Genomic DNA, 17,970 nt, shown 5'->3' on the forward strand with positions numbered 1-17,970 from the left:
TTAGCTCTAATATACCCACAACACTATCTTAGCTCTAATATACTCACAACACTATCTTAGCTCTAATATACCCACAACACTATCTTAGCTCTAATATACTCACAACACTATCTTAGCTCTAATATACCCACAACACTATCTTAGCTCTAATATACTCACATCACTATCTTAGCTCTAAAATACCCACAACACTATCTTAGCTCTAATATACTCACAACACTATCCTAGCTTTAATATACTCACAACACTATCTTAGCTCTAATATACTCACAACACTATCTTAGCTCTAATATACTCACAACACTATCTTAGCTCTAATATACTCACAACACTATCTTAGCTCTAATATACCCACAACACTATCTTAGCTCTAATATCCTCACAACACTATCTTAGCTCTAATATACTCACAACACTATCTTAGCTCTAATATACTCACAACACTATCTTAGCTCTAATATACCCACAACACTATCTTAGCTCTAATATACCCACAACACTATCTTAGCTCTAATATACTCACAACACTATCCTAGCTTTAATATACTCACAGCACTATCTTAGCTCTTATATACCCACAACACTATCTTAGCTCTAATATACTCACAGCACTATCTTAGCTCTTATCTCTTATATACCCACAACACTATAGTAGCTCTAATATACTCACAACACTATCTTAGCTCTAAAATACTCACAACACTATCTTAGCTCTTATATACTCACAACACTATCTTAGCTCTAATATACTCACAACACTATCTTAGCTCTTATATACCCACAACACTATAGTAGCTCTAATACGATGCTAATAAGGCCTTATTATTAGACTAAATTAAGCAGCTTTACGGCAATAATGCTCATCATGTTCCTGCAGAAAGTAAGGGCTATTTCCTAGCAAAAGTGTAAAACATAATGTTTGGACCCAGGCTCTGTTTGTGATTATTGGACAATTATGACCACTGATCCATTTGTGACTGTGTTTGTTTTAGGAAACCGGTTCTGGGTGTTCAAGGACACTACTTTGCAGCCCACCTACCCTCAGGACATCTCTCTGTTTGGGAGTGGGATGCCCACCCAGAGTATAGAGACTGCTGTGTGGTGGGAGGACGTAGCCAAGACATATTTCTTCAAGGGAGACAGGTCTGTTTGACCTTTTCATTTATCCATTACAATACATTGATTTTATCCATAGTGAAGTTAAAGTGTAACTGATTCTAGAATTATCAATCTATCTGTTACGTTACATTGGTTTTATCCGTAGTGAAGGTAGAGTGTAGCTGATTCTAGAATTTTCCATTTGTCTATTAAATTGGTTAGATTGTGAATTCTAGGTTATACATGACGCGTGGTCCCGTGTGGCTCAGTTGGTAGAGCATGGCACTTGCAATGCCAGGGTTGTGGGTTCAATTCCCACGGGGGGACCAGGGTTCAATTCCCACGGGGGGACCAGGATGAATATCTATGAACTTTCCAATTTGTAAGTCACTCTGGATAAGAACGTCTGCTAAATGACTTAAATGTAAATGATACTGTATTAGTTTTGTCAATGACAATGATCACTGGCGTATCACTCACCCCCGCAGCCCTGGCAATGTGGGGGGCCCACGAGCTCTGGGATCCCCCTGGAGGTTGGGCCCCCTCTCCAGATAGCATAGGAACACGTCATAAACCATAGCAAAATGTTTAGAGTTACAGGAAATTAGCTTTAAAATTGAAAAAATTATAATCTCTAAATGTTATCTATGAGATTAGCTATGAAACCTCACATTTTTCTCTAAACTGTGGTACACCACTGACTGTGAAAAAAGGCTAGCTGATATAAAGTTCACTGTGAGATGCTATAATTAGTACATGATTTACTGTACACTAATGTGACTCAAACATTTGGTGGATCTGTCATGATAGATGAAATCATGCAAGGTCCTAACCCTGTTGTGAGAGCAGATAAAATGCTTTGTCATCATTCTGCAGCAAACTGTTGCATATCACTGTTATGATGTTTTGTAAAACATGACTTCATCCCTCTGGGTTTGACAGAATTCCATTATCTTGATCCTAAACAGTTGTGTGTATGTGTAGTAGATCATGAGATTATAATGTTGGTGCATGTGACTGTGTGTGTATGTGTGTTTGTGTGTGTGTGTGTGTGTGTGTGTGTGTGTGTGTGTGTGTGTGTGTGTGTGTGTGCGTGCGTGTGTGTAGTCTTTCTGGATATTGACCGCAGTGTTTCTTTCCTACCTGGCATTAGATATTGGAGGTACAATGAAGACATGAGAAACATGGACCCTGGTTACCCCAAACCCATCACAGTGTGGAAGGGCATCCCTGACTCTCCTCAGGGAGCTTTTGTGGACAAGGCCAACGGTAGGCCATCCGTTCCTCCCTCTATACCCCTCAAACTCAACTCCAGACCTCAAAGCCAGTTCCATAGCGTTTTTTCATTGTTCCTCTCTAATCAGGGTCTAATTTAGACCTGGCACACCAGGTGGGTGAAATTAATTATGAGGTAGAACAGAAAAGCAGCAGACTCTGGACCTTGTAGGGTAAGAGCTGAATACCCCTGCTCTATATCATCCTCCATTTCTGTATCACATCTCTTTATAATGACTAAAATAGGCCTCTTTTCTCTTTATATAGTCTACTTATGCCTTGCTTCTCAGTACAGAAAGTAAAGATTGGGTTATAAAATTAGCAAACCAAAGTTAAGGAGAAACTATTAGCTTGTATTAATGTTTAAATGTTGAGTTTTTTTCCTCCTCCTGTGAACAGGATTCACCTACTTCTACAAGGGGAAGGAGTATTGGAAGTTCAACAACCAGCGGTTGCGTGTGGAGCCGGGCTACCCCCGCTCAATCCTGAGGGACTTCATGGGCTGTGACGGCCTACCAGCTGACGCCGACTGGGACTGGAGCCCTCCGGAGGTGGAGGAGCGCCACTACGACAGCAGCAGTGGTGACGTGGACATCATCATCAAGCTGGACAGCACGGGGGGCACGGAGAAGGCTGTGGCTATCGCCATACCCTGTATCCTGGCGCTGTGCATGATGGTCCTGCTCTACACCGTGTTCCAGTTCAGGAGGAAGAGCACACAGAGACACATACTGTACTGCAAGCGCTCCATGCAGGAGTGGGTCTGATCTAAACCAGAGAGGGGACTGGAACTGTAGAGGTGTATGGAACTCCCACTAGGCACTGTAGGGAAGAGTTATCAAACTCCTATTGTTCTGTAGTTGTTGAACTAAGCCCTTCTGTGGATGGACAGTATATACAGTACAGTAGAGGAGTCCTCCTAACATGGTCAAAACTGTGCTTTGCCCTCTTTGTGACATGCAAGGGGGAGTGATGCTAGCCCTCTTCATTCAACACTATGAGGGACTGTGGCTGCCAATTCCAACTGAGAGGCATTTGCTTTGACTCGACTATCTTTGGGTACACTCAGTAGTTATTGGAGAAAGAGGAAAGTTGTGTGGGACCTATGTTTATCTCTGTCTCTGCACGCCCCTAACAAGCCCTTACTAACTACAGTACAGTGGACCATTTAGTAATAGGCTACTACTTTTTATTTTCGTGTCCTAGTAAAGTTCAAGTTGCCCAGCCTCTGTGCTTTTTGATTGAATTATCTTTAAAAGATTAGTACTTGTGAGGTGGACTATCTCATACCCAAACCAAATATGACCTTTGACCTATCTTCCTTTCCCAGAAAGGATTATGACTCTGGATTCTTTGTTGGGATGTTTAATTCTAATCCATGGATCATTATGACATTACATCACACTCACGTTTCCTTTGACCGTGTCTTTTCCATATCTGCCTGTGACCATCTGTCTGGTCTGGTCTGGTGTGGTCTGGTTTGGTCTGGTCTGGTCTGGTGTGCTCTGGTCTGCTGTGCTCTGGTCTGGTCTGGTTTGGTCTGGTCTGGTGTGCTCTGCTCTGGTCTGGTGTGCTCTGGTCTGGTGTGCTCTGGTCTGCTCTGGTCTGCTCTGCTCTCTGTCAAGTTTCACGTTTTATTTGTCACATGCACAAGTACAGTGAAATGCATATATTGCAAGCCCTGCCCAACAGTGTAGTATTTAAAGCAAAATAGTATAACTAATAAAAAATACAATAAATAAAAAAAATGTGAGAAATAAGAAATAAGAGAGGAAGCTATATACAGGGTAAGTGCCAGTACCAACTTGACAATGTCTGTGGTCTAAGGGAAGCAGCAGCAGTTAAACAATTTAGGGGCACACAAATACATTTAAGAGCACACAAATATATTTAGGAGCGCACGAAGACATTTAGGAGCACACAAAGACATTTAGGAGCACACAAAGACATTTAGGAGCACAATCAAAAATATTTGAGGTAACAAGCCGTTTTCTTTTTAGTAATGGTGCAAGCATGATGGTCATGAATCTGGTCTCAGTCTGTTCTCCATGGCACTGTGGTACAGTGAAGTAATCATTGCAACAATTATCATCTGGGTGATTTGTTTCTAGGCGCACTGGTGCTCTTCAATTAAAATTCCAGGTCGCACAGCCAAATATTTACGCGCATATGCGAGTAAAATGGTCGCACTGTAGAGCTCTGTTATGTCACGTTCCTCTCGACGTGTGAAAAATGACTCAGTATGTGAGATTCCCGGTGAATGTGAAAACATATATTAGCATTTTTAGGGATTTGAGTTTGTCACGTTTGTGGTAAAAAAAAAAAAAATTACTTAAAAAGGATATGGTCTCTTATGAAATCAGGATATTGAACTCTATATCAACAGCTATATCAATAATATATCTTAACCCTTCAAAATCATTATCAAACCATAAGACTAATGTGTAATAACATGTTATAACTATCTTATAACAACCTCAGTTCATTTCTCATTGTTCTTCTCCATGGATCATTTAAAAGGGTCATAACGCATTGCTATTCATGAACTAAAGTACTGATGGTAATTGTAGTTTTGTATTTGATTTACATGACAGAGACATCATTTTTTTCTAAACCATGTTAAATGTTCTGCTCCCCAGACCTCTCCTCATTTGCAGGCTATTAAATATTATGTTCACATTGGCAGAGACGTTCTAAAGAGATATCTTTACTTTCTTCAAACATGCAGTTTCTGTTGGTTATGCATTCTCATATGATTTAAGCTGGAAGAAGAAAGCTTTCCATGTTGTCCTACATGTCTTAATGGTAAGTGTGCTTGTGGTGAGGGTCTGAAAGACAGGTTTGAAAGCATGGCAGGGTTGGGGTCAAGTCCATGTCAATTCCTGAAGTATGCTGAAATTTCAATTCCAATTTTCCTCAATGAGAATTTGGAATTCAGTGTACTTCCTGAATGGACTGAATGAAATAGAACTAGAACCCGACTCTGAAGCAGAGCCAGTCAGGCCAGTTCAGCCAGTACTGCATTTATTGGTGTATTTATTCCTCTGTGCTCATCAGCACCTTAATCTCGTTGCATTGTTCTGAGGGCAAGATAACGTCTGTCAATAAAATTGATTTTAAAAAGCAGTGCAGTGTTTGGTCGTCCTCGTGCTTGTTTTTTTTGTTGGTTGTTTTTGGCATTGTACAGTACAGTCACATCATTCTTGTAAATGTTATTTTCATTTTAAGTGTTTAAATCTAAGAAAATTATATTTCTAAGTTATCATACAATAAAATACAGTATTAGTAGTATCAACAGAAATGATGATTTAATAAAATACAATGAAAGCAGAGAGCTTTGAAAGCAGAGAGCTCAAAAGAGAACATTTGAAAAAGGCAAAACCAAAAGGATGAATACGATGTTAATTAAAAGACTTTGCCATTGAAGCCTGTTTGGTTGCACACAGAATTCCATAAGTGTGTACAAAGGATCAGCATCAATGCCAAAACAAGCCAAACACTATCATTTTATAGTCAAATAAACTGAGATCTTCTCCACTAAGGACAAAAGGAAATGTTATAAAAATCAGGAGCATTAAATGTTCAAACTGCCTGGCATGGTTGCCAGCTTCGTCTGTCGGTCTGGAAGTTGATAAGTGTTATCTTCACCAGCCTCTTGAGTGCCTCTCTTCTGCTTTGACACATGCTGTTAAGCCATTAGGGATCATTTGGAGTGCCATTAATGGAAGTGGGTAGAGGCCATTACACAGCATTCGATACAAGAAACGTGACTTTTGAGAGTGAGAGAGAGAGTAGTGAAAGGTGCACTCTGGCTGTGGAGGGAGGTGGAGGGACTGTCATAGTAAATCTATGGTGACCTTTGCCAGATGGCCCTATGGCTTTACCCAAATGCAAAATTCTAGGAAAATGTAAACAGACACACACGTACAGGTGCACATACACACAAACACAAACACACAAACACAGCACAGACCCATATATGAATACCCATCTGTTTTGTCCTTGACAGTTAATGAGATTGAACAAACCAAAAAACTAAAAGCACACTGTGAAAGCAACGTGATATGTGATGGGATGGTTACAGCAAAACCATATGCTAATGAAGTTAAAGTCAAAGATGGTGAACATAAGGTTTGAGATATGTCTTGTCCAGGGGTGTTACTGCAGTAAAGCAGCAGGCCCTATATCTCTGATTAACAGTGACAGGTAGCAGATGAATCAGGCTCGGGTAATTTGACATGCATCACAGAATAGAGGCATATAAGAGGATACAATCATCCTCACAGAACCAATTATTAATGGCTGTACTGCACGGGACACATTACTAATGTCACAGCCGTTTCGTCCCTTGACCGAACACCATATAATATAGTGAATGATAAATAATGTATGGAAATGATCATACCAGGCCCAACAGAGTGCAGACTCCTCAAATGGCGTGTCATCCAATTTGTGAATGATGATGAATGAATGGAGAATATCCATGACCACTTTAGAGAGGTGGACCAGTAAAGTAAACTAGACCATGGTAATAGATTTCATAGCAGTTACACACCGCCTACACACAGTCTTCTGTGATCTGACAACCCCTCTCTTACAGAATGACACTGAGGCCTCTACGGTGTATGTCTTAGGCTGTGTTTAGACAGGCAGCCCAATTCTGATCTTTTTTCTACTAATTGGTATTTTGGCCAATCAGATCAGCTCTGAAATAGATCTGATGTGAAAAGATGTGATGTGATTGGTCAAAAGACTTGGGCTGCCTGTCTAAACGTTGCTTTAGCTGCAGTGAGTTGAGGTAGGGTTGCAAAATTCCGTGAACTTGGAGGATTCCAGGAATCGGGAGGGAATAAGCAGGAAATCCGGAATCCTCCAACCAAGATTTCTGGAAAAACAGGGAAATTATTGAAAGTTCCCTGAATTTTGCAACCCTAGTAGAGGCGGGTGGACCAGTAGGAGTGTCTGTAGGGATCTACAGCTATCTAAGGGCCATCAGAGAATCATTCAGGATGAAACTGTCTGATACTTCAATAAAAATTATGTGGTTTTATATATTTTATTAAACAAAGTTATAGCATAATATAGGTTCATATAGCTTTCCTGAAAATGTAATAAAAAGCTTTAATCATGGTGTAGCTTTGAGGAAAAATACTTAACCTACCTTAATCATCAAGGATAGATAACACAATAAATCTTGAAAGCTTATTTCCATTGTGGTCTTATTTCCATTTGGGGGGGTGGGGGTGGGGGGTGGGGGGGTGGTAGTGGTAACAAACAATGATTGAGCTAATTGTACAGTTACATAGAAAACAACACTGGAAAGGTACATCACCCTTGTCTCATGTACCCTTAATATATACAACAATCAATCCCAAATATATAAAAGACAATCACAATATAACACACAATAGGCACCAAAAGTCAGCCCATATGCTAAACTGTGCATTTTCTTCTCATCCACGTACTGTAGTCTTACAGCTCAGTTTTGAGACATGCTACTGTTGTTTAGTCATTTTTTCAGTGAGAACTTGAAACCGACCATGAAGTTCAAGTTCTTTGGAAGACTATTCCAAAGAATGGCAGCTGAGTACAAAAAGGTTTCTTTCCCCGTACCACTCTTAAAAAGAATGGCAGTTGAGTACAAAAAGGTTTCTTTCCCCATACCACTCTTAAAAAGAATAGCAGCTGAGTACAAAAAGGTTTCTTTCCCCATACCACTCTTAAAAAGAATGGCAGTTGAGTACAAAAAGGTTTCATTCCCCGTACCACTCTTAAAAAGAATGGCAGCTGAGTACAGAAAGGTTTCTTTCCCCATACCACTCTTAAACCTGAAAGGAACAACGTCTGTTTCACTCCTTCTAGTGGAATAGTTACAGTTGTCTCTGACCAAGGTAAAGTAGTTACATAGGTAGCCTACTTGGGGACCATGAATTACAAGACACAATTTAATCTGAGAGACTCTCTTTTGAGATTTCATAGTGGGAATGGTCAAGTTGAGTAATAAATTATAATTTTTTGAAATCATTGATAAGTAGAAATATATAGTACATTATATTCACATGGTTTGCAACATATATATACATATATATATTTAGTCTTTCACAGCATGGCTCTGCGATACTATCGTATGAAAATACTGGGCTAGGAAAATTCTGGGATGATGCACCATTTTTTGATTCACATTGAAAATGTCTGATTTACCGACAACCGGCAGCCCATAGTCATCTGGATAGAGGACATGGAGGTAATCTGGAGACGTGGTTGGCTGTTATCTTTACTGGAGAGGCTGATGTCAGAAAGACTAGTGTTTATTCAATTACTTGTAATGCTATACTGTTTTAAATTGTTTCAATGTAAATTGTGGAATTGTGAGCTAGGATTCCGGAGGATATATTAAAGGTCCCGTGCAGTCAAAACATGCTTTCCCTGTGTTTTATATACACTGAGTGTACAAAACTGTTCTTTCCATGATAGAGACTGATCAGGTGAATCCAGGTGAAAGCTATGATCCCTTATTGATGTCACGTTAAAACCACTTCAATCAGTGTAGATGAAGGAGACAGGTTAAAGAAGGAATTTTAAGCCTTGAGACAATTGAGACCAATTGTGTTGTGTGCCATTCAGAGGGTGAATAAGCAAGACAAAAGATTGAAAAGCCTTTGAACAGGGTATGGTAGTAGATGCCAGGCGCACCATTTTATGTCAAGAATTGCAACGCTGCTGGATTTTTCAAGCTCAACAGTTTCCCGTGTGTATCATGAATGGTCCACCACCCAAAGGACATCCAGCCTACTTTACACAACTGTGGGAAGCATTGGAGTAAACATGAGCCAGCATCCCTGTGGAACACTTTCGACACCTTGTAGTCCATGCCTCGACGAATTGAGGCTGTTCTGTGTGCAAAAGGGTGTGCAACTCAATATTAGGAAGGTGTTCCTAATGTTTTGTACACTCAGTGTATACTGTAGATCGATATACAATTGCTGCAGTAATGTGACTATATTTATTAGGCATGTTATGTTTTTAATCTACTTACTGTACTGTTAGTTTTTTATTAATTTCCCAAAAGCATCATCATCCTCATCTTAGTTATTAACATCATTCCAAATTACTCAAGATGCTACTATGACAGAGACAGACATACAATGAACTGTTAGTTGAATGGAATCAGAGATCAGGGAGACTTTATCAGACCACATTGCAGAATGCATGGATGGATGCAGCAGTTGATATCACAGCAGATGATAGGAGTAAAGTTTTCACATACATGATGGAGTTGGTTTGGCATCCTCTTCAGTAGTTGCTGTTTTCTGGCTTTTTGGGAAGCCTGTCTGTGTGTACCAAAGCAGTGCAAACCCAGGCTTTATAGAGGATGTTTCCAAAACTTCTTCAACACCATAGGCTTGTCATGTGTAACAGAAAATAGATACTCGGAACATGGATTTGTAAGACAATGGCATGCATGATGTCTTGGTATTGGGAAGGTTTTGCTTGATCTTTCCCAGTTTTGTTAAAGATCTTTTACTCCAGATGGCCTAGGCCTATAATGAAGGGAGCAACACAGCATGAATTAGTCTGACCAGGAGCCAGGGTGTGACTTCCTGATTTTGGGACAGCCTGGCTTCTTGGTTTTGGGACAGTTTAGGTATTCACCCATCATGCATTATTCTCATTCGTTTGCATTTGTTTTGTTGCTAACTTTTACGTATCTAAAAATGTTTATGTGCACAACCTACTCGATACATCAAAGGGGGTAACTTAAAGCAATAGTATAAGAGTTGTATGGAATAAAGTTGAGACTGATTGGTCATTAGACCAATGCCTGACTGTGTCATGAGCTGATGGGTTTATGATGACTTGTTGTAAGAATGACTTATGACAATAATAAAGTCACATACTTTTGTTGGAACTGCAGCCTGACCCCATCCTTGAGGCTATGGTGCTGCTGTGTAAATACCGACTCCATCCTTGAGGCTATGGTGCTGTGTAAATACCGACTCCATCCTTGAGGCTATGGTGCTGTGTAAATGCTGACTCCATCCTTGAGGCTATGTTGCTGCTGTGTAAATACTGACCCCATCCTTGAGGCTATGGTGCTGCTGTGTAAATGCTGACTCCATCCTTGAGCCTATGTTGCTGCTGTGTAAATACCGACTCCATCCTTGAGGCTATGGTGCTGCTGTGTAAATGCTGACCCCATCCTTGAGGCTATGGTGCTGCTGTGTAAATGCTGATCCCATCTGTGAGGCTATGTTGCTGCTGTGTAAATGCTGACCCCATCTGTGAGCCTATGTTGCTGCTGTGTAAATGCTGACCCCATCCTTGAGGCTATGTTGCTGCTGTGTAAATGATGTCTTCGTTATTATTCTACAATGTAGAAAATAGTACAAATAAAGAAAAACCCTCAAATGAGTAGGTGTCCAAACCTTTGACTGGTACTGTACATTGTAATATTGTGGTATTATACATTTTGAATTGTAGATATGTGGTAGTGTGACAGTGTTATATGATGTACTGTTTTATCTTTTGTTTTATGTGTTATATAAGTGTCTTAATGTGTTAGGACCCCAGGAAGAGTAGCTTATGCCTTGGCAGGAACTAATGGGGATCTTTAATAAATACAAATACAAATACTTGACAGGATGACCACCTGTTCCAGTGGACCTATAATACATTTAAACACAGAAATATGTTAAGAGATGTATTTTGTGGTTTTCAGTGGTAATATTTATCCACTGATCAGCGACTGCAGCACTATTCATTGACCAGAGCATGTCTATTGATTAGCATGATGGTCCTGGGAAAAATATGCTTAAACCTCTTAGATGGGTCACGGGAATGGTCCCCTATCACATGGGAATGGTCCCGTATCATGTGGGGATGGTCCCCTATCACATGGGAATGGTCCCGTATCACGTGGGGATGGTCCCCTATCACATGGGAATGGTCCCGTATCACATGGGGATGGTCCCCCATCACATGGGAATGGTCCCGTATCACATGGGGATGGTCCCCCATCACATGGGGATGGTCCCCCATCACATGGGAATGGTCCCGTATCACATGGGGATGGTCCCGTATCACATGGGGATGGTCCCCTATCACATGGGGTTGGTCCTCTATCACATGAGGATGGTCCCCTATCACATGAGAATGGTCCCCTATCACATGGGAATGGTCCCGTATCACATGGGGATGGTCCCCTATCACATGGGGTTGGTGGGTAACTAGTTAAATAAAGGTTCAATTCAAATTAAAATAAATTAACAGCTGATGTACTAATCTGGGAAAAGGATATGGAGAAGAGGGGGGAGTGATGGATGGGGTAATCATAGTGATATTCACATTTAGCCGTTTTTTACTCATTATGTGCATTTTTCTCTCCTGTCTGTGATCATCCTTGCAGTCTATTCATTGACTTGTGGATCATTGAATAGTCCGTTTGCATGCAGCTCTCCCTTTCCACCCCCAGAGGGCCCTAGAATCTAATAGTTAACCCAGAGGGCGTTCAGCAGGACGTTTTGTTACATATGTACAACAAACATGCCTCTGACATGTAGAATAAAGAATAACACCGGCTCTAGTCATGAGTTTCTATCTGCTACATTCCAAAATGTTTTCGTACTGAAAATGGCACAGTATCCTTACTTCTAGCATGACAGGAGAGCTTTTAAAACGTAATAAACAATAGTATGTAGTAAATTTATTTACTCATCTATAAATGCAGGATATCATCTAAATGCTAAAGTTTTGATGTCTTTTATACATATTTTTGTACCTCTTTTTGTCTGAAAACCAAGAATTCATGGGTTGCAACACCAGCCTACCCCAACTCGCAATAATAAAAAAATGGCAATGAACAATGACTTGTATCAAAGCACAACAAAACTATGAATCCAATCATCTCCAACTCTCGACTCTCTGTCCCACTGAGATTCATCCTAAACAAATGGGTTGTCTCTACAGAGGTCTCTGTGGATATCAGGCCTTGCTTCAGTCATCTCTCTTTGTCATAATCCCCCATGCCTCTGTATGAGTGTGTGTGTGTAGCAGAGCGGAGTTAGGGTGACTGATGACAGTGACAGGACAGAGCTTCACTAACGAGGGACCCTGGAGCGAGGAGCACGTTGGGGCATGTGTAAAGCCGCTGTAACACTGTGCATAGGGCAGGGGACCTCTAGTTTTAGTTTTCAGTAATCTTTAGGGCGTTGAGTTTTTTCTGATCATGCGATCTGAGCTGAAAAACCTCAGAGGCCAAGTTATAGACAATAACCAGGGTAAAACTTGTATTTTTATTGTACATCAGAAAAATTATTAATCATAGCCTCTCTCTCTCTCTCGCTGTCCCTTCTGCCACGTGACACTGTTGATAGGTCATGATCTTGCATAGCCTACAGATGGAGAACAGCCGTAGTCGGTCATTTGGTCAACCATTGGCATTTCTCAAAAACCAAACGCTGGAGAACATAATTGTAACAGATATGGCAAAAGCGTGTTCAGAGAGAGCACAGAAGTTGGCCCTAACTCCGATTGTTGCTTATGTCAGACTCTCTGCAATGGTCTCACATGCTGTATGAGTGCACATCCACTGGGCTGGTCACTGAGTGACAGTTGGAGAATGATAAACTGTGGTTACCTAATCCATCTGTCTTTCAAGCTGTTCAAGAAATGGGCTATGTAAAAAATAAAAAGGGGGATAGAGAGAGGAAATGTTGTCAGTCTTGAGAAAAATAGAGACCAATCAGGAGTGTGAAAACATGCTCAATTTGCAATCAATCCTTTAGAGATAGATACGGGCGTTTCTTTCTCTCATCCCATACATACAGCTGTTAAAGGCAAGGAGGTCAATTAGATTCCTGGCACAATTTGCAGTGAGTTAATAACTTATCTATTGCTCCTCCTGAGGGTATAATGAACATAATGGAGAAGAAGTCTTGTCACATATGATCAAATGAAAGTAGCCTACTCTCAGGATGGGGTCGTGGTGGACTCTGGAAAGAGAAGCGTGCTAAGCAACTCAATTTATGACTGAGACCAGATCTTTTCTGAGGCTCATATCAAGATTACACCTTTAAAAAAAAGAAAAACATTTGTTGGTATTAATACTCGGTTCTTTAAACCCATGGTACAATAGGCTATTATTGTCAGGTAATCAAATCAAATTTATTAGTCACATACACATGGTTAGCAGATGTTAATGCGAGTGTAGCGAAATGCTACAGTGTTATGTTAATGACTTCATAAGTAATGTCATTATTATGATAAATTGCATCAAATGATATGCTTATAATATATTCTGGTAGTAACCTATTATACTTTGTATCAGTCGTATTCTCACTATAGTACAGAGCATTCGGGAAGTGTTCATGCCCCTTCACTTTTTCCACATTTTGTTATGTTACAGCCTTATTCTAAAATTGATTAAATTGTTTTTTCCCCTCATCAATCTACACACAATACCCCATAATTTAATTTATTTATAAAAATGTAAAAACTGAAATATCACATTTGCATAAGTATTCAGACCCTTTACTCAGTACCTTGTTGAATGACCTTTGGCAGCGATTAGAGTGTCAAATCTCATTGGGTATCACACTACAAGCTTGGCACACCTGTATTTGGGGAGTTTCTCCCATTCTTCTCTGCAGATCCTCTCAAACCCTGTCAGGTTGGATGAGGAGCGTTGCTGCAAAGCTATTTTCAGGTCTCTCCAGAGATGTTCGATCTGGTTCAAGTACGGGCTCTGGCCGGGCCACTCAAGGAAATTCAGAGACTTGTCCCGAAGCCACGCCTGCTTTGACTTGGCTGTGTACATAGGATCGTTGTCCTGTTGGAAGGTGAACCTTTGCCCCAGTATGAGGTCCTGAGTGCTCTGGAGCAGGTTTTCATCAAGGATCTCTCTGTACTTTGCTCCGTTCATCTTTTCCTCGATCTTGACTAGTCTCCCAGTCCCTGCTGCTGCAAAACCCATACAGCAGTTAGTCGAGAAACTTTACTACAGATAGTCTAAAACACTTTCAGCAGGTAATCTAGAACCCATACAGCAGATGGTCTAGAGCCAATACAGAAGATAGTCTAGAATCCATACAACAGGTAGTCTAGAACCTTTCCAGTAGGTAATCTAAAACCAATATAGCAGGCAGTTTTCTAGAACCCATACAGCAGGTAGTCTAGAACCCATACAGCAGGTAGTCTAGAACCCATACAGCAGGTAGTCTAGAACCCATACAGCAGGTAGTCTAGAACCCATACAGCAGGTAGTCTAGAACCAATACAGCAGGCACTTTTCTACAACCCATATAGCAGGTAGTCTAGAAACCTTACAGAGGGTAGTCTAAAACCTGTTATAGCAGGTAGTCTAAAACCTGTTACAGCAGGTAGTCTAGAACCTGTTATAGCAGGTAATCTAAAACCTGTTATAGCAGGTAGTCTAGAACCTATTATAGCAGGTAATCTAAAACCTGTTATAGCAGGTAGTCGAGAACCTGTTATAGCAGGTAATCTAAAACCTGTTATAGCAGGTAATCTAAAACCTGTTATAGCAGGTAGTCTATAATCTTTACAGCAGATAATCTAAAACCTGTTATAGCAGGTAGTCTAGAACCTGTTATAGCAGGTAATCTAAAACCTGTTATAGCAGGTAATCTAAAACCTGTTATAGCAGGTAGTCTAGAACATGTTATAGCAGGTAATCTAAAACATTTACAGCAGGTAGTCTAAAACCTGTTATAGCAGGTAGTCTAAAACCTGTTATAGCAGGTAGTCTATAATCTTTACAGCAGGTAATCTAAAACCTGTTATAGCAGGTAGTCTAGAACCTGTTATAGCAGGTAATCTAAAACCTGTTATAGCAGGTAGTCTATAATCTTTACAGCAGGTAATCTAAAACCTGTTATAGCAGGTAGTCTATAATCTTTACAGCAGGTAATCTAGAACCTTTCCAGTAGGTCATCTAAAACCAATATAGCAGGCAGTTTTCTAGAACCCATACAGCAGGTAGTCTAGAACCCATACAGCAGGTAGTCTAGAACCCATACAGCAGGTAGTCTAGAACCAATACAGCAGGCACTTTTCTACAACCCATATAGCAGGTAGTCTAGAATCCTTACAGAGGGTAGTCTAAAACCTGTTATAGCAGGTAGTCTAGAACCTGTTATAGCAGGTAATCTAAAATCTTTACAGCAGGTAGTCTAAAACCTGTTATAGCAGGTAGTCTAAAACCTGTTATAGCAGGTGGTCGAGAACCTGTTATAGCAGGTAATCTAAAACATGTTATAGCAGGTAGTCTAAAACCTTTACAGCAGGTAATCTAAAACCTGTTATAGCAGGTAGTCTATAATCTTTACAGCAGATAATCTAAAACCTGTTATAGCAGGTAGTCTAGAACCTGTTATAGCAGGTAATCTAAAACCTGTTATAGCAGGTAGTCTAGAACATGTTATAGCAGGTAATCTAAAACATTTACAGCAGGTAGTCTAAAACCTGTTATAGCAGGTAATCTAAAACCTGTTATAGCAGGTAGTCTATAATCTTTACAGCAGGTAATCTAAAACCTGTTATAGCAGGTAGTCTATAATCTTTACAGCAGGTAATCTAGAACCTTTCCAGTAGGTCATCTAAAACCAATATAGCAGGCAGTTTTCTAGAACCCATACAGCAGGTAGTCTAGAACCCATACAGCAGGTAGTCTAGAACCCATACAGCAGGTAGTCTAGAACCAATACAGCAGGCACTTTTCTACAACCCATATAGCAGGTAGTCTAGAATCCTTACAGAGGGTTGTCTAAAACCTGTTATAGCAGGTAGTCTAGAACCTGTTATAGCAGGTAATCTAAAATCTTTACAGCAGGTAGTCTAAAACCTGTTATAGCAGGTAGTCTAAACCTGTTATAGCAGGTAGTCTATAATCTTTACAGAAGGTAATCTAAAACCTGTTATAGCAGGTAGTCTAGAACCTGTTATAGCAGGTAATCTAAAACCTGTTATAGCAGGTAGTCTATAATCTTTACAGCAGGTAATCTAAAACCTGTTATAGCAGGTAGTCTAGAACCTGTTATAGCAGGTAGTCTATAATCTTTACAGCAGGTAATCTAAAACATGTTATAGCAGGTAGTCTATAATCTTTACAGCAGGTAGTCTAAAACCTGTTATAGCAGGTAGTCTATAATCTTTACAGCAGGTAGTCTAAATCCTGTTATAGCAGGTAGTCTAGAATCTTTACAGCAGGTAATCTAAAACCTGTTATAGCAGGTAGTCTAGAATCTTTACAGCAGGTAATCTAAAACCTGTTATAGCAGGTAGTCTAGAACCTGTTATAGCAGGTAATCTAAAACCTGCTATAGCAGGTAGTCTAGAATCTTACAGCAGGTAATCTAAAACCTGTTATAGCAGGTAGTCTATAATCTTTACAGCAGGTGATCTAAAACCTGTTATAGCAGGTAGTCTAGAATCTGTTATAGCAGGTAATCTAAAACCTGTTATAGCAGGTAGTCTAAAACCTGTTATAGCAGGTAGTCTATAATCTTTACAGCAGGTAATCTAAAACCTGTTATAGCAGGTAGTCTAGAACCTGTTATAGCAGGTAATCTGAAACCTGTTATAGCAGGTAGTCTATAGTCTTTACAGCAGGTAATCTAGAACCTGTTATAGCAGGTAATCTAAAACCTGTTATAGCAGGTAGTCTATAATCTTTACATCAGGTAATCTAAAACCTGTTATAGCAGGTAGTCTATACTCTTTACAGCAGGTAGTCTAAAACCTGTTATAGCAGGTAGTCTAGAATCCTTACAGCAGGTAGTCTAAAACCTGTTATAGTAGGTAATCTAGAATCTTTACAGCAGGTAGTCTAAAACCTGTTATAGCAGGTAGTCTAAAACCTGTTATAGCAGGTAGTCTAGAATCTTTACAGCAGGTAATCTAAAACATGTTATAGCAGGTAGTCTAGAACCTGTTATAGCAGGTAATCTAAAACCTTTACAGCAGGCAGTCTAAAACCTGTTACAGCAGGTAGTCTAGAACCTGTTATAGCAGGTAGTCTAGAATCTTTACAGCAGGCAGTCTAAAACCTGTTATAGCAGGTAGTCTATAATCTTTACAGCAGGTAATCTAAAACCTGTTATAGCAGGTAGTCTAGAATCTGTTATAGCAGGTAGTCTAGAACCTGTTATAGCAGGTAGTCTAAAACCTGTTATAGCAGGTAATCTAAAACCTGTTATAGCAGGTAGTCTAGAACCTGTTATAGCAGGTAATCTAGAATCTTTACAGCAGGTAGTCTAGAACCTGTTATAGCAGGTAGTCTAAAACCTGTTATAGCAGGTAGTCTAGAACCTGTTATAGCAGGTAGTCTAACACCTGTTATAGCAGGTAGTCTAGAACCTGTTATAGCAGGTAGTCTAAAACCTGTTATAGCAGGTAATCTAAAACATGTTATAGCAGGTAGTCTAGAACCTGTTATAGCAGGTAATCTAGAATCTTTACAGCAGGTAGTCTAGAACCTGTTATAGCAGGTAGTCTAAAACCTGTTATAGCAGGTAGTCTAGAACCTGTTATAGCAGGTAGTCTAAAACCTGTTATAGCAGGTAGTCTAGAACCTGTTAT

The 17,970-nt window shown here is 40.0% G+C and overlaps 1 protein-coding gene across 4 annotated transcripts in view; it reads left to right on the plus strand.

Annotated features, from left to right (window-relative positions):
• Positions 1-5,499, plus strand: part of mmp16b (matrix metallopeptidase 16b (membrane-inserted)) — a 43,984-nt gene extending 38,485 nt beyond the window's left edge. For all 4 annotated transcript variants that reach the window (XM_055866275.1, XM_055866277.1, XM_055866276.1 and 1 more), the window contains 3 exons: positions 993-1,143; positions 2,252-2,367; positions 2,773-5,499. In XM_055866275.1, coding sequence (XP_055722250.1) covers positions 993-1,143; positions 2,252-2,367; positions 2,773-3,140 — 635 coding nt within the window. In that variant the 3' untranslated portion in view covers positions 3,141-5,499. The remainder of the gene's footprint in view (positions 1-992; positions 1,144-2,251; positions 2,368-2,772) is intronic.
• Positions 5,500-17,970: the final 12,471 nt, after the last annotated feature.

The sequence above is a fragment of the Salvelinus fontinalis genome, chromosome 17 (assembly GCF_029448725.1).
Source record: "Salvelinus fontinalis isolate EN_2023a chromosome 17, ASM2944872v1, whole genome shotgun sequence".
NCBI classification, from domain to species: Eukaryota; Metazoa; Chordata; class Actinopteri; order Salmoniformes; family Salmonidae; genus Salvelinus; species Salvelinus fontinalis.